At 42.0% G+C, this 22,278-nt stretch overlaps 1 protein-coding gene across 1 annotated transcript in view; it reads left to right on the top strand.

Annotated features, from left to right (window-relative positions):
* LOC124777106 (heat shock 70 kDa protein 12A-like) overlaps positions 1-21,177 on the top strand; it is a 210,236-nt gene extending 189,059 nt beyond the window's left edge. Inside the window, exon 13 of the mRNA XM_047252393.1 lies at positions 20,839-21,177. Coding sequence (XP_047108349.1) covers positions 20,839-21,024 — 186 coding nt within the window. The 3' untranslated portion in view covers positions 21,025-21,177. The remainder of the gene's footprint in view (positions 1-20,838) is intronic.
* Positions 21,178-22,278: the final 1,101 nt, after the last annotated feature.

Here is a 22,278-nt window from a genome sequence, read left to right as displayed (position 1 = left end):
TTGTCTCTGGGTCATAACCATAAATCCAGCTCTCGTCGACAGTGATAACCCATGACCAGAAGGTTGGAACATCAGATGTGGTCTGACGAAGGTCTGTGCCCACTTCAACATGCTGTGCCTTCCATCATAAATCACCACACACCAAACACAGAGTATTATGGAAATGACGGTGGACACGCAACATGTCCTCCCAGCTGAAGGTCACTCTACACACTGACTCATTAGATATGCAGTTCTCACCACCTGGCAGTGCAAAGATCTACTACTCCTACTTTCCAGATGGCAGCAGCAGTCCCAAAAATTTTGGATTCCACCTTGTACTTTCCAGATGGCAGCACCAGTCCCAAAAATTTTGGATTCCACCTTGTATCATTTCGACCACTTCATCCAAAACATAATTTAAATCAGTGGTCATTCTTTTGTTACTAGAGTTTGCTTATGCAAAGTACAACGGCTGCTGGCAGCTCTTGTAGCTACCTGCAGTATAAGTGATACAGCTCTCTTGGTTTTTTGGATCATGGTTGTAGCACCATCTGAGCAAATATCAGAACACTTCTTTTATTAATCATTAACATAGTTCAACATACCTTCTCTTGTTGTTTTTTCATATAAATATGCACTCATGAATAAATCTTCCACAATACTTTTATCAGATGTGTAGTGTACAAATACTAGTGGTAGAGCTAGTCCTGCAACTTCTGTGGATTCATCTGTTTGCTGTGCATACTCACTGCAAAGCCCAAGTTAATAAATCAACTCCTTCGCTATAGCAGCCAAAAGATTTTTGATGCATCATGAAACAGTATTGTTATATAAATGTACCACTTTTTTTTTGGTGTTTCTCTAATTAATAACCAATGGTAATATGTCTCCTACATTTGCCTTAATAAGGTTTTCTCCAATTGAAGAAGCTTCTTCATTAAGTGCAGTACTGTAACTTACATAGTAAGATGCTTTGGCCACATCTTCAGTTTTTGAAAAAGTAATTGTTTGATGTTTAGACTTTTCTGTTGAGTCACATTATGTTTTTAAAAAGTGAATATCTTTTTCCCTTGTGATCAGCACAATTTGTTTCTTAGTGCCCGTGAAGTTTGGCTGTGATCAAAGAACTGTTCACAAGTTTTGTTTGACACAAAACACACACAGCAACAAGAGCATCTGACTCGCCAGTACACATGAATCCAGATTTCAAATAGCTTTCATCAGATTTTTTTTTCACATCTTCTTTATTATTATATTTTGAAGGAATACCAGTTTGTGTATCCTTTTCTTCTTAAATAGTTGATGCATCAGTTTAATTACCACAACTTCCTTCCCTCAAAGTTTCCCTCTTTAACCATGAATCCAAGAATACTTTTTGTGAGGTACAAATTCTGTAAAAAGAAAAACAATTTTGTTGAAATGCCTTCTTTGCACTTTAAATTACATATTTACAAAAACAGGTAGTCCTCTAACTTGTCACTGCTAAGAGAAGGTTCATCCTTAAGGGAGTGCAGGAAATGGAGAAGGAAGATAGGGACTATGTGGTGCTCAGTTGTGCCAGGGGAACATTGCTATGTTTGTCTTTCAGTGGTGACCATTTAGACACATAGTTGCCTCATGAACTGTGGTATAAGTTACATATGAAAATAACAAATTTTGTGAAAGCTTATCACAAAGATGTTAATGTTTAAACACACCCATTACATTATTTATTCCTCAATTGACACATAAAACATGATTTCAGCATGATAGTGTCATCTGTTAAATCACTGAGGTTGGCAGCAGTTAGAAATTAAGTCGATGAATGCTGGAGTACTGGCTTGTACTGACATGTGCTATGTTAGAATTCAGAACATCACACTCCACCGATACCTTTCTCACCATGTAAGGCTAATCACTTACATGAGCAAGCCTGTGTGAAAACCCAGTTGCAAGACACATAATTTGATCACATATTGTTACGTGTGTTATTACTTTAAAAGTAAATCCATTTGTCAGCTGAATCTAAATGCTTAATTGAATTTGGGAAAGAAAATAGGAACCAGTCTATTATGCAGTTCAAGTTATAAATAAAGGTGATTAGAAAAAGCCTGGAAAGCTTGTAAAGTCATTGCACGGCAGGTTGTGCAGAGAAATAACTGTTAAGAGAAGCAGAAATGCACAGACATCTTTGGGTCCATGAGTTACAATTATTGGAATGCTTATTACCAGTTAAAATGTGCCTTTTTGGAAACAATAAATTAAATTTAAGGTAGGTGAGCAAAAGCCATGTTTGTTCAGTTTGAGGAAGGCAAATGAAGAACACATTTGGCAACACCGCCTCTGGCAGGCTGCTTCCTGAATTTGTGTGCACAATGATGTGATTGGCCAATTTCAATGCTAAATAACTTAAAAGCAATGCATTATATTGACTATTGTGTTATTTACTGAAGCACACTCAAAACAATAAGCTGTTTAGCAGGCTGCACAAGGAATTTTGTTTAAGTGTTTGGCGCTTTATTTCTTTCTGGTTTTCATTTAGCCAATATTCAATTTGTTTCCAAAATTAATGAGCTTAGACTTGGGGATTTTAATCTTAGCCCAAATTACTTTATTTAAAAAAAGCTGTTGAAAGTATCATTCCAAGTACAAGTGTATGTGGATTTAATTAAAGTTGCCAAACCTGATTTCAACGTATCGGTACATATTCCACCAACTTCTACAGTGAAGTCACAAGCAAACAGAAATTAATTAATACTGAAAATTGAAGATGTTCTGCTTTGCTTCTCTGCATTGGCTGACCAACCAACAGTTAATTTTCATTATTTGATAGCATTTATTCAGAGTGATATGGTAGTAGTTTGCCATATTTTAATTTTATATGTTGCCAGTTATACTGAGTGATGAAAATTCGCTGTTCCCAACCATAATCTCATACTGCTGTGACAGACACAATAAAAAATAGGAAGTGTCTCCTAATGGCATGTATGTATTAAAGCAAAAATATATATAGCAAACATACACGTCTCCTGCCCATCCTGTTCCATGTATAAAAGAAAAATAAAATAAGTAGCAAAAATTATTACTGCCTCTCCAATGTTAATTTATTTTGGTTCAGATGAGTTTATCAGCTCAGTCATTTCACATGTATCCCTCACAATCCTTTTTGTAAGGAATTTAAACTGGAAGAGATGCCTGATGTTATTGGAAATGATGCACACATGATGGCTATGAAGTTTTTCAAGGCAGTGTCCTAGCATAAAAGTTTCTCGGTTCACTTGTTGTGTAAAATTCAGATAAAATTCCAAGCTTTTGATGATGCCCACTGTTATCTTCATCAGGGACTAATACCGACTGTCTTGAACTGGCAAGTTTCCCTTGTTTATACCCACAGGATGACACCTTGAGGGGCTGCATTATGTCATGATTGTGCTTCCAAAGACGGTGCTCTTTAAATCCATAGATTTTGCTAGCACTCTCTACCTAGCATTGCTTGCAGCACTATCCATCATGTTGGGCAGTGAAATGTGAGAAGTATTCCCCTGTGTTTTTTCTTGTCACATGCACGCTTCTGTGCATTACTAAGTGCTTAGCAGGTGTCTCTATTTAAGTTTTCACAAAGTTTAATTTCAACTTCTTCTCTCATCACAGTTGAACTTAGACTTTGTGACAACAGCTTCAATAGAAACACCATCTGTGCACTTACAAACGCATGGAAGCTTGCACGTGACAAGCATAAAATACAGAGGAACACTTTTCAGAGTTCACCATCTGATGCGATCGATAGTGCTGTGAGCAATGTTAGACAGAGACCGCAAGCAAAATCTATGGAAGTAGTGGACACCACCCTTGAATGTGCTGTGGATATAAAAGAGGATACCTCACCATGATGCTCAGTTTGTCCCTGATGATGATGATGGAGTATGTCATCAAAAGCTTGGAATTTTATCTGAATTTGATGCAGCATATTCACATAAAAACTGTGGATGTGTATCAAGAAAGTATGATGATGGTCACTACTGTTGGTGATGTATATTACACCATAATTTAGCAGACATTGGCAGTTATACTGCCTTTAAATGTAGGAAGTTTAAAGTTCACACGTGATTACCAGGAAAAAAAAGAAGGTGTTTCTAGTGAAAACTACAGGGTTAACATTCAGTCAAACTGGGTGTACACTGTCTGGTGAAAAGAATTTAGAAATCCCTATGTAATGCAGAATTGACCACTAGATGTCATGAGTAGTGGAGCCAGCAGTATAAAAGGAGGCAAGGAATATCGTTTAGTCTCTAGAAAAGCAGCAGCTACAAAATGGGTCACCAGAAGAACTCAATGCCTTCAAACATGGACTAGTCGCTGGGTGTTCCTTGAGTAACAGATCAATCAGGGATATTTAGACTCTTCTGAAATTGCCCAAGTTGACTGTTGGTTATGTGATTGTGATATGGAAATGTGAAGCAACAACCACAGCTAAACCAAAACCAGGCAGACCTTATGTACTGGATGCGTTGTGGAGGGTGGTTGTAAAAAATCACATGAAATCAGTGGAAGGAATCACTCATGAGTTCCACAATGTTAACATAATCCAGCTGGCACATTGACTGTGTGTAGGAAGTTAAAAGGAATGATGTACTACGGTCAAGCAGCTACTCATAAGGTACACATTTCTGTAAACGATACTAAATGACCCATAGGTGGTGTAAAGAGCAATATCACCATACAATGGGCGAAATGAAGCAAGTGATTTGGAGTGATGAAGCACACTGTATGCAGGGGCAGTGCTATCAAAGGGTCTGGGCTTGGTGAATGACTAGAGAATGTCCCTGCCACCATGTGTAGCACCAAGAGTGAGGTACAAAGGAGGTCGTGTTATAGTGTGGGGGTGTCTTTCATAGTTAGGGTGTAATCCCCTGATTGCACTTAATAAAACATCAAATGTGGGATAATATGAAGATACTTTACAGCATTTTGTACCCAATACAGTACAAAAACAGTTTAGAGATGATGACTACATCAGCCTGACAATGCACCCTGTCATAAAGCAGCAGCTGTGAGGCAACAATTTATGGACAATAACATTTCTGAAATGGACTGGTCTGCCCATTGTCCTGACCTGTACCCAGTGGAACACCTTTGGGTTGATTTACAGCATTGACTTCATCCCCGACATCAGTTTCTGACATCCCTGCCTTCTCTGGTTTTGAATCATATGGAAGAATAGGCTGTCATTCCTCCACAGACAATCAGACACCTTATTAAAAGTGTGCTCAGCAGAGTTCAGGATTTCATAAAAATGAGTGATGGACAACCCCATATTAATTTCCAATAACAGGTGTCTGGATAATTTTTATCAGATAGTCATAACTTGAACTAATAATAACACACATTGCATGTGTGTGTGTGTATGTGTCTACCGTTGACAAAGGCCTTAATGGCTGAAAGCTTTAATTGTGAGAGTCTTTTCGTTGTGCCTATCTGCTACCAGCATTTCCACTATATGGTGAGTAGGAGACTCCCTTCCCATAATATTGTTACACTCCATTCTGGATTTTTCATTGGTTAATAACATATAAAATAGGATATAGTGCTACCCACCACATAGAGAAGGTATTGATTAACAGACAGACATATTGAAATGAGACAGTAGATATTACCAACTATCAGATTAAGTCCATCATCAGTTGTAGACAAAACACTCACACATTCACATGTGTGTAACTCATGCTCACACAAGGCTACTGTCATCTACAGGTGCCAGAGCTTTCTGACACTGTACCAAGCGGTAAACTATCCTGACCCAGCCACGTCCTGTACGTCCTACAAGCAACACCACAGCATCTTCCCCATACCTACCCAGCTGTTTCTCTACATTCCCACCCCACAGTTTTTCTGTACTCAAACTATCCACCGCAGCCAAGATTTCTGCTTGCTGCAGTTGCTGTTGGGTCTCAGCAAGTGGAGACGACAGTGGAGGTGTGTGTGTGTGCGTGTATATGTGTGTGTGTGTGTGTGTGTGTATGTGTGTGTGTGTGTGTGTGTGTGTGTGTGTGTGTGTGTGTGTGTGTGTGTGTCTGTGTCTGTGTGTGAGTGTGTGTGTTTGTCTACATCTGATGAAGGACTTAGTCCAATAATATTTAGCAATCTTCTCTCTGCATGGTGCCACTCAAGGCCACCTCTATGTAGTGAGTAGCAGTCTATCATACCTTATATTGCTCTTATTCCATCTAGGATTTCCTGTTGTTCAAACTAGTAATACATGGATATATGGTCAGGAGTGATCATGAATATTTAGTTACACAAGTAGTGAACTTTGGTTTACTGAGGAAAACTACAGTACACTTATTGAGATATGGCACTTAGGGAAAGGCTTTTTTTCCCATGTACACTTTATTTGGAACCAATTGCAAATGAGGTTGACAATAAGGAACTATTACCAAATTTGACTGTTAAGACACAATGTCTAATAAAAAAATTCTTAAGCAAGTTGCACTCACGGCTGAAGGCCTTATTGACCAGAAATTCAAATTATTTCTTAGCTGAAGGCCCCAATAGTAGTAACTCAAAAAATGATTTAATGGCTGAAGACCTGGATAGTAAATTCTTAAGAAGAGTTAACTTCTCCAAGAGATTCTAAAACATTTTTTTAAAAAACATGATTATCATAATTTCACTATTATGAGACAATAACTAATTGAAAATTATTTAGACAAATAGCATTTATGGCTGAAGGCATTATCAACCAGAAATTCAAATTATTTGTCAGCTGAAGGCCCTAATAGTAATAACTCAAAAAACAATTTAACAACTGAAGGCCTGGATAGCAAATTCTTAAAAACAGTTAAACTTCTCCAAGACATACTAAAATATTAGAAAAAAAACTGCAATCGTCATAATCTGATCAAACCAAGAGAGAAGTGGGACTCAGACAGTGCTCCAAGGATCAGCCTGGGAAAGTCGCTCAACTTCGTAACCGATGAGACAGGCAGCCAAGAGTTGTATTCACTTAACCGGACGGCAACTAAAACTAGTGACAGTTAAAACGCAGACCAACACTCTTGCAAATTCTACCTAACATCTACGTCTTCAGAATCTGGTGTTCACAACGTCCACAAGCAGAAGTAACCACTATGACCAAGGTAGTCCAAAAGAACAAAATGTCTGAACCACAATCAAGAAGGCTGTCAAACTACATGCTTTACTGGACAGCAGCAGCAAGGTGAGGAAAGGTACACTGCCGTGAAAATACGTTAACCCCAGGGCTGGTAACTGGGGCGTTAGCGGCCACTAGGAGAAAGATATCACTGGTTGAACTTCATCAATAAACACAAGGAATTCAATGATTAATAATAATAAGAGGAGGACGGCTAATTAATTTTGCCAACTCCAATCACTCCACTTGTTGCTCTTCATCTCAGCAACCCTGCGAGCAGCAACGTGCAAACAAATGGGATGATCTCAAAATAGTGAAGGTTTCACTGCTGGTAAAATGTTCGCTCAACTCAAACATCCTGGGTCCGGTGGACAATGAGGTTGTAGCCCTTGCAACTACAGCCCCTTGATCCGCTAGTGCCTGCATGTCCCGGCATGTCCTCGTGCTGCTGGACATCACTGCTGCTCTGTCCCACCTGAACTAATGACACACCTGATCTGGAAAACACTTGACATCCTTACAAAGGTAGTACCACAGTACTAGATATCGATAACCACTGCTGCTGCCATTCGCAGACAGATAATGCTAGCTGCCGGACTTCACTGCTGCTCTGTCCCAACCAAATTAATGACACACCCAACCTGGAAAACACTTGATGTCCTTAAAAAGATAGTACCACAGTACTAGATATCGATAACCACTGGTGTTGCCACTTGCAGACAGACAACGCTAACAAACATAGTGGCACTAGTAAACACAAGAAGAAATAGAGATGCGACTATCCCTATTACATGATGCCAACCTACCAACGGCACCAACGCGAGCCACAACACAGCTCATTTATGAAAAAGATTTCTGTCTGACATGTGCTGGAATATTGCTCTAGCATGAAATGTATATCAGTTTATAGCGGAGATACTGAGTCGTAGATAGGAACAACAAAAAGACTGTCACAAATATAGCTTTTGGCCAGTAAGACCTTTGTCAGAATTGGATGGCAAACACACATGTACACACTCATGCAAATGCAACTCACACACACATGCGTGAGTTGTCTTACTGAGACCACACTGTGGCATCAAGATATATGAGCAGTTTCTAAATTCAAAAGCTAGTTTTTCGTGCATCTTTATGTCTGTGGCACTATTTCTCCTAAACTATGTGCCATAGAATGATATAATTTGGCAGATACCTTCACTATTATTTATGGATAGTGTCTGCAAAATGCATTGAGAATACATTCAGTAGTAAATAAGTAACAGATTAAAACAACGTGGAAAAAGACAGATTGCTACTAACCGTGAAGAAGATACATTAAGTTGCCAACAAGCACAATTAAAAGACACAGTCTTCATCAGTGAAATAGAGACACACACCATCCGTATATACAAGCAAGCACACCTCATGCATACACGACAGCCAACCCTAGCATGTCAGGCCAGAATGCAACTATCACACGGGATACACGCAGCAATTTAAAGGGGGTGAAGAAGGGGAAGGGATAGTAGTGTATGGGTGGGGAGAGAGACGAAAACTGTCTGGTGGAGTGTGCTTGGAACAGGATCCTAACAGGCACAGCATCAGGAGGTTGTGGGACAGGAAGTTGGGAAAAAAAAGGATCAAAAACCAGAAGAGTGGGGAAAGCCAAGTGGATGCATTGGCAGAGGACGGAAAATAAACAGAGTGGAAGATGAGAATGGGGAGGAGATGATAGGACAGAGGGGGGTGGAAACTGTTGGGTGAAGGATGTGGGTAAGTATGTTACTGTAGGTTGAGGCCGGAATAATTATGGAAGTGGAGAATGTGTTGTAAAGATAACTCACCTATGCACAGATCAGAAAAACTGGTGGTGGAGGGAAGGATTCGGATGACTCAGGTAGTGAAGCAGCCATTAAAATCAAGTGTATTATGTTCAGCTGCATGTTGTGCCCCAGGTTGGTCTACTTTGCTCTCGGCCACAGTTTGGTTGTGGCCTTTCATCCTGTTGGACAGATGGTTGGTAGTCATACCAATATAAAAAGGTGTGCAATGATTGCAGCAGAGCTAGGAAATGACATGGCTGCTTTGACAATTGGCCTGACCCCTGATAAGGTAGGATATACCTGTGACAGGACTGGAATAGGAACTGCTGGGTGGGTGGATTGGGAAGGTTTTGCAGCTGGGTTGCAGCCCCATCTCACAAGGATCATATCCCTGTGGCAAGGTGCTCGGAATGAGAGTGGCATAATGATTGACTAGGATGTTGTAGAGATTGGGTGAGCGATGGAACATCACTTTAGGAGCGTAGGAAATGGAAATCTTGTGTAGGATGTCACTCGTTTCTGGGCATGATGATAGGTAATCTAATGTTTTTTTTTCATATTTGTGCATATTTTTACGTGGATTCATGTATTTTTGGGTATTTTTATGTATCAGTGCGAATTTTTATGTATGTGTTAAAATTTTGCGCATCTGTACCTGTCTTCACATATTTCTGTGCATTTTTACCCTTCTTTTCGCTTATCCAGCTCCTCTCACATCCATCAACACCTACTTTGCCCATTTCTGTGTCATTCACGTTTCCTTTACACAATTCCTGCCACAGTGGACCCTTGCTCCATCTTTCTCCACCAGGTCAGAAAAGTATCCACTCCCTGGCTAAAACCCAATCTTACTTCCTGTCTCTCAAATGCTGCCCTTACCATGGAATCCCCCCAAATGGTCTCACCCTCACATACCTGGTACTGCAACACCGCATCTGCATGGTACAAGCATCCCAGAACCACCTCTGTTCCCTCTGCAAGAGACTATTACTCTGCAATCTCTACTGCACACATTACATCTCTGAAATTGAATTCCTTGCTCTTCAGCACCTGGAAGAGCACTTGAGACACCACCTCCATAAGTTGTCTAATCTGCTGACATCCTATTGCCGCCTCAGGCCACCGCTATCTAATCGCTATCATACCCACAGTGTTCCTCCTCATCCACCCCTCCCAGCAGGTAAACCATGCATGGTTGACCTTTTCAGCTTGCCCATATCCCCAAAAAATCCCTACCTACTCTCCACCAAATCCAGAGCCAAAATATTCCCATAACACTGGTGTTAACCTTTCCACCACAACCCTATGTTGTTAATCTTCCCACCAAACCCCTCAGCTCCACAGAAGTGCCAGTCCCATCCAATAGCCTCACCTTCAGCCCCACACCCAAATTTAACCTTGCTGGATTTGTCAAAGACCTATTCTCCTTCTCCCAGTCCCTGCAATGGAAGCATTTCTTTGCCGCCAATCTATCTGCCAGAACTACCCTACATATGTTTTTGTTTGGGGTCTGCCTTTAGCAAAACACATTTTGTTTTCTATCCCAAACATGTTTCACTGCAGCCTGAGCATCGTCAATGGGCTTTTATTTTGTGGCTGTTAAACATAAAGAATGTTCTTTACTGTTTGTGCATATGTAAATATTAGTTTATGAAACTGTAATTACAAATTTTTTGAAGAACACACAAAGTTATCTGTTCATTTCTTTTTACCAAAAAGGTAAAAATCCTACCTTAATCACCATACCTGTAGACAAAGGTTCCACCATTGTTGTTATGAATCACAGTGACTACCTGGCAGATATCCTCCACTAATAATCTGCGTCCTCTACATAAAAATTCTGCCAGATTGATCCCAACCCAGAAGTCCAACACAATCTCCAATCCCTGCTTAAAGCCTTAGGCTCTTCTCAGAACATCTCCCTTAATCCATCTCCCTCCTCATCCCTGTGATACCCTACACACCCACGATGCCAAGGGCATCAATGGTGAGTCGCCAAAACCAACACATAAACAGCTATGAATGACAACAACAACCACAAACGGATATGGCAAATGATGACAACAACAACAACCATGAATGGATATGGCAGTAGACAAGTCCACGGAATAAACTGGGTTATGGGCCAAGACGTAGCGAGATTCAAGAACCAACAATAATGCGTATAGTATAGAACACAAGAGCACAGTCAGATTGGAACATGACTGACATGGAGCCCCTGCACTGCCAGGTTTATAGGGCCCCTAAGAGTGCTGTTAGGTTGATGTGGCAGGTGTGGCCCATGCACAGTGCTGTGGTGGTGACAGCAGTGCTCACAGGTTATATGGGCACCGCCTAGCAGCTGTTGTTTGTATCCACACCTTCTGGTGGGCTGTCCAAATTATTGGACCAAGACAGCATATCCCTTCCTCCCCCCTGAAATAGGTGCATAGGGCATGAAATGCTTGGGTCAATGCATTGGGAGGTGAACATGTGGTGTCCCACCAATGGAAGCCGCCAGCTGGGAGAAGAAACATGGGACATCAGGCACTGCACTGGGGAACCGCAGTATGGTGGATGACCATGGAGCAGATGGAGGTAGTGGTGATGTTTCAAACTACATACATGCACCTATCACCTATAGGAGCTGCCGACAGTGTGCTAGAGCACAAATAGTACTCTCGAGGAGGAGGGATGAGTGAGGACATGGTCGCCAACTGAGAAACTGAGAGTAATCCTCTGCTGGAGGAATAGGCTGGAGGCGGGGACGGAGTTGGTTCATGTTCCAACACTCCAAACCTCTTGGGGTATCAACCATCATAAGGTGCCGCCCATGATTGGCCACCACCATAACTGGCATCAATGAGGGTTTTACCCCATAGGAACATGCCCAAATGAGTGAACCAGGAGGGTATCGTCCAATGTGTTGGGTCTGGGGTTCCTTGGGTTGGGGTGCCAGGAGATGGAGAAGGGTATGAGGCTGTAGAAGTGAATTGGGGTGCATTATCAGTGACGATGGAGAGGAGGAGCCCTTCAATGGTGAGAATCTGTAAAAGTGCATTGAGCGTGAATGCAGTGGTGGGGGACGCCATGCTGGCCACGGAGAGATAGTTTGAATAAGTGTCCACAACAATAAGCCACATTGAGCTGAGGAAACGGACAGCAAAATCTAGATGGATGCAATCCCAAGGAGGATGGGGAGTAGGCCAGGAGGGAAAAGACTGGGGTGGAACAGCCTGATGTTGAGTACAGGCAGAACAGCGGTGCACTGAGCCTCCACATCCTTGTTCAGTCCTGGCCAGTAGACATGTTGCCAGGCAAGGGCTTTCACCTGAGATGTACCCCAGTACCCACGCTGGAGTGGTTCCAAGATGTGAGTGCATAAGGTAGTTGAGATGACAACACGGTGGGTACCTGTCCCCGCATCCAGCAGAAGCACATTGGAGATGACGGACACATAATGAGAGAGGCGAGCCCAGGCCCAGAGCTCGGGAGCAGCGAACTTGGAAATATAAGCTGGCCACCCTTGGAGGATATAGTGTGCAATGGCCAATGATACATTAGTGGCACATGTCTGTCACCAGGTGAGTAGCAGTAATGGGAAACCCATCCAAGGTGTGCTGTCGTTTCATGTCGATGTGAAAACGGGAGAGCTCTAGAAGGTCAAACACTGGCTCTGGCCCTGAGGGAAAACAGGAGAGGGCATCGACATTTGCGTGTTGTGCAGTAGGCTTGTACTTGATGCTGTAGTTGTAGGAGCTAAGGAAAAGAGCCCCATGCTGGATCCTCTAAGCCATCCACTCGGGAAGCCAAGAGAGTGGCCCAAAGAGTACTACGAGTGGTTTATGGTCTGTAATGAGTGCAAACTAAGACCAAAATAGGTACACATCGTATTTATTCACAGCAAAGATGATCACCAATGCTTCTTTCTTGATCTGGGAGTAATTGCACTGGGCAGGTGTCATTGTTTTGGATACATAGCTGATGGGTTGCTCCATACCATAATCACAATGGTGTGCCAACACTGCAGCCATGGCATAGAGAGAAGTGTCCACAACCAAAGCAAGGGGGCATGATGGGGATAAGGGGGAAAGGCAAGGTGCAGAACATAATGTGCATTTCAGCTGTGTGAACACCTGCTCACAGGCCTCCGACCACTGAAACGGAACACGCTTTCTTCTGCAATTGGTTGAGAGAATGCAAAATGTGTGGTGCTTACAGAAGAATCTTAGAATCATAATTCACTTTCCACCCAAAAAAAGTCCTGCAAAGTCCTAGAGGTTATGGGGATGTGGGAGAGAGTCAGTAGCAGAAATATTATGGTGAGTGGGCTAAATCCCGTCTTTGATGAGCAAGTGGCCCAGGTAGAGCACTTGTTCCTGGAAAAACTGGCATTTGTGCAAGTGGCACTTGAGCTCTGCATCACGCAACTTAGTAAATAGGGTACAGAGGTTACGCAGGTGGTCTTTGCGCATAGCACCAGTAGCAATTAAGTCATCCAGGTAATTGGTATAAGCTGGGATGGACATTGTTAACTGTTCCAGGTATCTATGGAAGATTGCTGGAGCAGGTCCCAAATGACAAACGCTTGTATTTGTATAAGCCAAAAGGCATATTAATGACAACAATGCATTGCGATTCCTCATCAAGTGGAATCTATAAGTAAGCACCAGCAAGTTCTATTGTAGAAAAACATTCACCTTCAACAGGTTTTGAGATGAGGTCTTGACGTGGTAGGGGATAGGTTCCATCAGAGATTGGGCATCGATCATCAACTTAAAATCTCCACAAAGCAGGAGGGAATATTAGGCTTCTAGACTGTGACCAGAGGCATGGCCCAAGCACTAGTTTTGACTGGTAATATGACCCCAGCATCTGCAGGCGATCAGGTTCGAGCTTGATGGCCGCCCATAAGGAGACTAGAAAAGGATGTGCATGACAGAACAGGCACACTGCATATACATCTACATCTACATTCTACATTTATACTCTGAAAGCCACCCAACGGTGTGTGGTGGAGGGCACTTTACATGCCACTGTCATTACCTCCCGTTTCTGTTCCAGTCGCGTACGGTCCGTGGGAAGAACGACTGTCTGAAAACCTCTGTGTGCCCTCGAATCTCTCCAATTTTACATTCGTGACCTCCTCAGGAAGTATAAGTAGGGGGCAGCAATATATTCGATACCTCATCCAGAAACGCACCCTCTCGAAACCTGGTGAGCAGGCTACACGGCGATGCAGAGCGCCTCTCTTGCAGAGTCTGCCACTTGAGTTTGCTAAACATCTCCATAACGCTATCACAGTTACCAAATAACCCTGTGACAAAACGTGCCGCTCTTCTTTGGATCTTCTCTATCTTCTCCGTCAACCCGATCTGTTAGGGATCCCACACTGATGAGCAATACTCAAGTATAGGTCGAACGAGTGTTTTGTAAGCCACCTCCTTTGTTGATGGACTACATTTTCTAAGGACTCTCCCAATGAATCTCAACCTGGTACCCACCTTACCAACAATTAATTTTATATGATCATTCCACTTCAAATCATTCCGCACGCATACTCCCAGATAATTTACAGAAGTAACTGCTACCAGTGTTTGTTCCACTATCATATAATCATACAATAAAGGATCCTTCTTTCTATGTATTCGCAATACATTACATTTGTCTATGTTAAGGGTCAGTTGCCACTCCCTGCACCAAGTGCCTATCTGCTGCAGATCTTCCTGCATTTCGCTACAATTTTCTAATGCTGCAACTTCTCTGTATACTACAGCATCATCCGCGAAAAGGTGCATGGATCTTCTGACACTACCTACTAGGTCATTTATAAATATTGTGAAAAGAAATGGTCCCATAACACTCCCCTGTGGCACGCCAGAGGTTACTTTAACGTCTGTAGACGTCTCTCCATTGAGAACAACATGCTGTGTTCTGTTTGCTAAAAACTCTTCAATCCAGCCACACAGCTGGTCTGATATTCTATAGGCTCTTACTTTGTTTATCAGGCGACAGTGTGGAACTGTATCGAATGCCTTCCGGAAGTCAAGGAAAATAGCATCTACCTGGGAGCCTGTATCTAATATTTTCTGGGTCTCATGAACAAATAAAGCGAGTTGGGCCTCACATGATCGCTGTTTTCGGAATCCATGTTGATTCCTACAGAGTAGATTCTGGGTTTCCAAAAACAACATGATACATGAGCAAAAAACATGTTCTAAAATTCTACAACAGATCGACGTCAGAGATATAGGTCTATAGTTTTGCGCATCTGCTCGACGACCCTTCTTGAAGACTGGGACTACCTGTGCTCTTTTCCAATCACTTGGAACCCTCCTTTCCTCTAGAGACTTGCGGTACACAGCTATTAGAAGGGGGCAAGTTCTTTCGCGTACTCTGTGTGGAATTGAATTGGTATCCCGTCAGGTCCAATGGATTTTCCTCTGTTGAGTGATTCCAGTTGCTTTTCTATTCCTTGGACACTTATTTCGATGTCAGCCATTTTTTCATTTGTGCGAGGATTTAGAGAAGGAACTGCAGTGCGGTATTCTTCTGTGAAACAGATTTGGAAAAAGGTGTTTAGTATTTCAGCTTTATGCGTGTCATCCTCTGTTTCAATGCCATCATCATCCCAGAGTGTCTGGATATGCTGTTTCGAGCCACTTACTGATTTAACGTAAGACCAGAACTTCCTAGGATTTTCTGTCAAGTTGGTACATAGAATTTTACTTACGAATTCACTGAATGCTTCACACATAGCCCTCCTTACACTAGCTTTGACATCGTTTAGCTTCTGTTTGTCTGAGAGGTTTTGGCTGCATTTACACTTGGAGTGAAGCTCTCTTTGCTTTCGCAGTAGTTTCCTAACTTTGTTGTTGTACCACGGTGGGTTTTTCCCATCCCTCACAGTTTTACTCGGCACGTACCTGTCTAAAACGCATTTTACGATTGCCTTGAACTTTCTCCATAAACACTAAACATTGTCAGTGTCGGAACAGAAATTTTCGTTTTGATCTGTTAGGTAGTCTGAAATCTGCCTTCTATTACTCTTGCTAAACAGATAAACCTTCCTCCCTTTTTTTATATTCCTATTAACTTCCATATTCAGGGATGCTGCAATGGCCTTATGATCACTGATTCCCTGCTCTGCACTTACAGAGTCGAAAAGTTCGGGTCTGTTTGTTATCAGTATTTCCAAGATGTTATCTCCACGAGTCGGTTCTCTGTTAAATTGCTCAAGGTAATTCTTGGATAGTGCATTTAGTATAATGTCACTCGATGCTCTGTCTCTACCACCCGTCCTGAACATCTGAGTGTCCCAGTCTATATCTGGTAAATTGAAATCTCCACCTAAGACTATAACATGCTGAGAAAATTTATGTGGACATACGGAAATATGTGCCTCAAAATCAATGACACAGCCCAAGCCTGGCTCAAAAATATGTGAAAGAGGCACAAAGGTCACCAATTTCCTGGAAGGGAACCCTGTCAGAGAAGACCTGAACTTTGTCCATGATGGAGAACCCAAACTGCGAGAAAGCATCCAGGCCAAAAATGTCGACTTGAAAACGAACGCCCTGACAAAAAATCATGAGATGAATAAATAACTTGGGGGAACAAAGATTGCCCTGGGGAACTATGGCCTGAAGCTCATTCACTGTCCCATGACACAAGTTAGGAGTAGGGTTACTCTGACCTTACAGCTGACGGTAGACAGTTCGGAGATGTTCATCCTTGCCGCAACGGGTGCAGTGTGCCCTTGATCAGGGCAGTCTGCCCATTGTTGCCTCACAAAGCAGTCAGGACAAGAAGGCAGATACCACTGGTTGTGCCGACGTGGCTAGGCTAGCTGCTCAGAGGTCATTTTCTGCCTGTGCAATCTCGAAAGAGTGCACGATTTTCAGTATGTCATCCTGGGGGGGGGGGGGGTTATTGAGCTTGAGGGCTGCAGAGGAACATCTGGATCAGGAGGCAATTGGACCACGACATTGCAACAACGGCTCAGACCTTGCAAATCCATCACCCACAATTGATAAGACTGGCCAGGTTGCTTGTGTTACTGGTGGAACTCAAGGCATGATGCAACCACATGGAACCATTGTGAATTATAGGTCAACAGCAATAGACACATTCCTCAAAAGTGAGGGCAACCAGGTTTGAAAGGGGAGCCAACCATCTCTGGGGAAGCCCATGAGAGGAAGATTGACCATTGGAGAGTCATCTGAAATCCAAAAAGTGGCAAAAGTGCTGTTACAGCCGCTGCAAATGCGTGTTGTGAACTTTGTACCTGCAATCGGTCAGATAGTAGCTAAATTTCCTGACACAAAAGGTCCGTTTGCTGCTGGAACTTCTGATGGAATTGCTGTTGCAATTGTTGCTCCAGGAGTGGCTGTTGCTGTTCCATGAGCTGTACAAGTTCCGCATCTATAATGCACTATTAACCTGTTACCTCATCACCAATTCTAGTAACTGTAATCAGATCGGGAGCTACAGGCCGACCAGCTTAGGGCATTGACGGTGAGCTGCCCAAACCCACAGAAAGACAGTGAAGGATGACAATAACAAGCATAAATGGATATGGCAAATGATGAAAACAACAACAACCATGAACAGATGTGGCAGTAGACAAGTCCATAGAGTAAACCAGATTGAGGGCTGAGACATATCAAGATTCAAGAATCAACAACAATGCATATGGTATAGAGGATAAGAGCACAGTCAGAACATGACTGACTTGGAGCCCATGCACTGGCGGCTTTATGGAGCCCCCTTGAGTGCCAATACGCTGGAATGGCAGGCGTGGCCCGCACACTGCACTGTGGTGGTGACAGCAGCACTCGCAGATTATAGGGGGTTCACCTAGTGGCTGTCATCTTCGTTCATGACTTGTGGCGAGCTGTCCAGATTGTTGGACTCAGACACCAGAGAGTGTCTCCTTCATTACCCAGTACCACCCTGGACTGGAACAATTGAACCAATCCTTTGCTAGGGCTTTGATTACCAGTCATCGTGACCTGAAATGAGGGACATCCTACCCAATATATTTCCCACCCCTCCTAAAACAGTGCTCTGTTACCCACCCAACCTCCACAACATCCTAGTCCACCCCTCCGTCATTCCCAATCCCAAACTCTAACCACAAGGATCATACCTCTGAGGAAGACACAAGTGCAAAACCAGCCCAATCCACCCACCCAGGACTTCCTGTACTGTCACAGGTTTATCCTACCCCCATCAGGGGCTGGGCCAACTGTCAAAGCAGCCATGTCATTTACTGGCTCTGCTGCAATCATTGCACAGTTTTCATATTGGTATGTCTACCAAACAGCTGTCCACCAGGATGAATGGCCACCACCAAACTGTGGCCAAGAACAAAGTAGACAACGCTGTGGTACAACATGCAGCTGAACATAACACATTTGATTTCAATGGCTGCTTTACTATCCAAGCCATCTGGATCCTTCCCTCAACCACCAGCTTCTCTGAACTGTGCATATGTGAGCCATCCTTATAGCACCTTCTCCTCTCCCATAATTATCCTGGCCACAACATACAGTGACATACTGTCCCCACATCCTCCATCTAACAGTTTTCACCCCCACTGTTCTCTCATCTCCTCTCCATTGTCATCTCTCAGCCTGTTTATTTGGCACTCTCTGCCAATGCATCTGCTCATCTTTCCCTGCTCCTATCCTCTTTTGCTCCTTGTTTCCTCCACTCCCTGCCCCACAACCTCTTGACAATGCTGCACCTATTGGGATTCTAGTCCCTGCACACACCACCAGACAGTGTTCATCTCTCTCCAAAGCTGTACACTACTATTTCTTCCCCTTCCCCACCCCCTCTGGCCCAAGATGCTGGAGTTGGCAGTCGTGTGTGCCTGAGGTGTGTTTGCTTATGTACATGGATGGCGTGTGTCTCTCTTTTACTGATGAAGGCTTTGGTTAAAAGCTTTATGTAAGTGTCATTTAATTGTTCCTGTCCGCAACTTAACGTGTCTTCTTTATGGAATGTAGCAATCTGTATTTTCGTACATTGATGATATTCCTACCTAGAGTGTCTATTGTTTAATACATTAAAACATCTGTGTAATTGTGGTGAAAAGGGTATGTGATGGAGCTGGATATTGTCTGTAATGATCTTGATTACGACGACGAGCTGTTTTTCCATTAGTGTGAGCTTTGCCATGCAGAAAGGTCATGTTGGTTTATTCTGAAAACATATATTCAACCATATTACTCTAAGCTCACAGACATCTAAATACATGTGAATGAGGCTCAAACCAGGTCAGAGAAATTGGATAGATGTCAGATGGCATTAGGTGATCTGGCATAAGCAGCCACCCACCATGACTACCCTGCTGCATGCCTATCTAGCAAACATGTTTTCAAATGGCTGCTGCACAGAAATGATACATTTCTGGACATGAATTCCAATTCAGAATATTCTCTGCACAGTCCCCACCACAAGTTGTAGAAGTTTGTAAGGGCAATTTTAGAGCTCCCTGTATAATCAACTGTACTATGTGTTCATTTGTATACATATTTAACATCCCTCTCTATGTTAGGTGTGATTAAAAACTGTACTTTTCTGAAAAAGCTTATTCACTAAGAGAGAAAAACTACTATCTTTATCTCTGGATCTGAAGCAGGTGTAATGCTTACCCATGTACCATCTCTGACTAATTCTCTCCAATGCCTCCCCATCCATCGTATTGATGATAAGATTTGGTACTGACACGTTAAATGTAATGGAGAGTCCAATGAGCACAGGATATGGACTAAGTAAACTGAAGATAGAATGTGGAGTTGCAGAAATTGCAGTAACCATAAAGGTAACATAAAACTTGAGGGGAAAGTGGTTGATGAAGTGGAGCAGTTGTGCTATCTTGGAAGCAAAATAATGCATAACTAGAGATACGAAGTAGGCTAGCACAGGAACTAAAAGAAGTCTACTTGTATCAAACATAGGCCTCAATTTGAGAAATACTCTTCTGAGGAAGTACATCTGGAGCACAACATTATATAGAAATGAATCATGGGCTGTGGAAAAATCAGAAGAAGATAATCAAAGTGTTTGCAGTGTTGCAGAACAATACTGAAAATTAAGTTGAATTAGAAGACATGAAATGAGAAGATACTCCACAAAATTGACAAGAAAGGAATATGTGCAAAACACTGACTGTACTCTGATTAAAATTACTTTGTTTTGAAGTTTCAGTGAGTCAAGTGGTACTGGCCACCTGCCTTTCCTGAGTCATACATGTTTGTTGTATTGCCTGTTTTGTAGGTATGAGCAGTGCCTTGTAGAGTGTGGCTGGCTACACAATGGCAACACTGCCCCCTGCTACTGCAATCTGTCTGTCACAAAGTAATTTTAATCAGCGTATGAAAGAAGGGACAGGGAGATAGGATGTGTGTTAAGGCACCAGAAAATAATTTTCATGTTACAACGGGGAGCAACAGAGAGCAAAACCTGTAGGTAAAGATAGAGATTGGAATACACCAAGTGAATAATTGAAGTCATTGTGTGTTATTTCTACTGTTAAATGAAGAGGTTGGCACAAGAGGGGAATTCTTGCCAGGCGACATCAAACCAGACCAATGACCTCTGTGCCCGTCCCTCCTTCCCAAAAAGGTAATTATGTTCCCCTGTTTTTGGAGGCAAGGGGGGGAGGGGGGGATTCCTCTGATTTTTGTAGCTGGTGTTCCAAAATACATGTTATTTCTGTTGACACAGTGTTACAGAGTGGATTACTTTGATGAGTGTAATCAAAACACCAGTGCTTCTACGGTTTATTGCTACAATAACTTATATGTGGATCATTTTCATTATGAGAGGTGCTGCCTTAAGCAGAAAAAAGCATATATGTAGATTGTTTCTCAGCCAATTTTATTGTAATGCAAGCATTTGCAGTGTATTGTAATTTTTTTTTTTCCCCCCCAGTATGTGACAGAGCCAGGTGTGAGACGATGTGGAACACTGAAACTTGATCTTTCACACACCGAGAGACCTGCAAGAGAAATTCAGATTTGCATGGTGTTTGGAGGAACTGAAGTAACCACTAGTGCAACAGATATTGCTTCAGGGAATCGTGTCGACATTCAGGTTGACTTTCTGTCAAGCAGCTGATAGCTTTTCTCACTCTATTATACAAGACTGTTTTTGAGTCAGCATTTTTGCTTGTAATTATTATGATTGCACTGTGTAAAGGTAGTCACATAATGTGGATGTACTTCCATGTAATCCTGTCATGAAAGTTTGCTTTTGATCTCATGTGACAATACCTTTAACAGCAAAAATGTACTAACTTCTGTTAGAATGTAAATAATTTAATTTTCATGCCTGAATCTTCAGTGTAGTTCTATTCAGGCATATCTTCATAGTACAAAGTAACAGAAGTGTATATAAAATAATTTGTTTTGTGTATATATATAAAAAAAATAAACATTGCTGCACATATTTATAAAATTTTTATTATTGCATTCAAATAATTTGAAGTCATTTATTGTTTCACAAGATTATTCAATAAAACTGTGAGTTCTCTATTATGCTGAAACTTATTAAAAAGTATCAGTGAATTACAAATGCTATAAAAGGAGAGAGTGAAAGGAAGACGAGAAAAAATGAAAAATTATGTAGAGGCAGAAAGGGAGTTTTCTCTAGTAGCAGACAGATAATAATTTGTATAACTAGCTAATCACCTCTTACCATTTAACACATATTTAACATGACAAAAGTGTAAGATTTGTTTTTGAGTTTAATTACTTGTGTTCCATGCTTTAAGAAGTCATACATTACTGACCACAATCTACTGGTTATGAATTGCAGATTGAAACTGAAGAAACTGCAAAAAGGTGGGAATTTAAGGAGGTGGGACCTGGATAAACTGAAAGAACCAGAGGTTGCAGAGAGTTTCAGGGAGAGCATAAGGGAAGAATTGACAGGAATGGGGGAAAGAAATACAGTAGAAGAAGAATGGGTAGCTCTGAGGGATGAAGTAGTGAAGGCAGCAGACGATCAAGTAGGTAAAAAGACAAGGGCTAATAGAAATCCTTGGGTAACAGAAGAAATATTGAATTTAATTGATGAAAGGAGAAAATATAAAAATGCAGTAAATGAAGCAGGCAAAAAGGAATACAAACGTCTCAAAAATGAGATTGACAGGAAGTGCAAAATGGCTAAGCAGGGATGGCTAGAGGACAAATGTAAGGATGTAGAGGCTTGTCTCACTAGGGGTAAGATAGATACCGCCTACAGGAAAATTAAAGAGACCTTTGGAGAGAAGAGAAACACTTGTATGAATATCAAGAACTCAGATGGCAACCCAGTTCTAAGCAAAGAAGGGAAGGCAGAAAGGTGGAAGGAGTATATAGAGGGTTTATA

Source organism: Schistocerca piceifrons, chromosome 1 (assembly GCF_021461385.2).
Source record: "Schistocerca piceifrons isolate TAMUIC-IGC-003096 chromosome 1, iqSchPice1.1, whole genome shotgun sequence".
Classification (NCBI taxonomy): Eukaryota; Metazoa; Arthropoda; class Insecta; order Orthoptera; family Acrididae; genus Schistocerca; species Schistocerca piceifrons.
The sequence above is the reverse complement of the archived record's forward strand: the minus strand, read 5'-3'. Positions and strand labels throughout refer to the sequence as shown.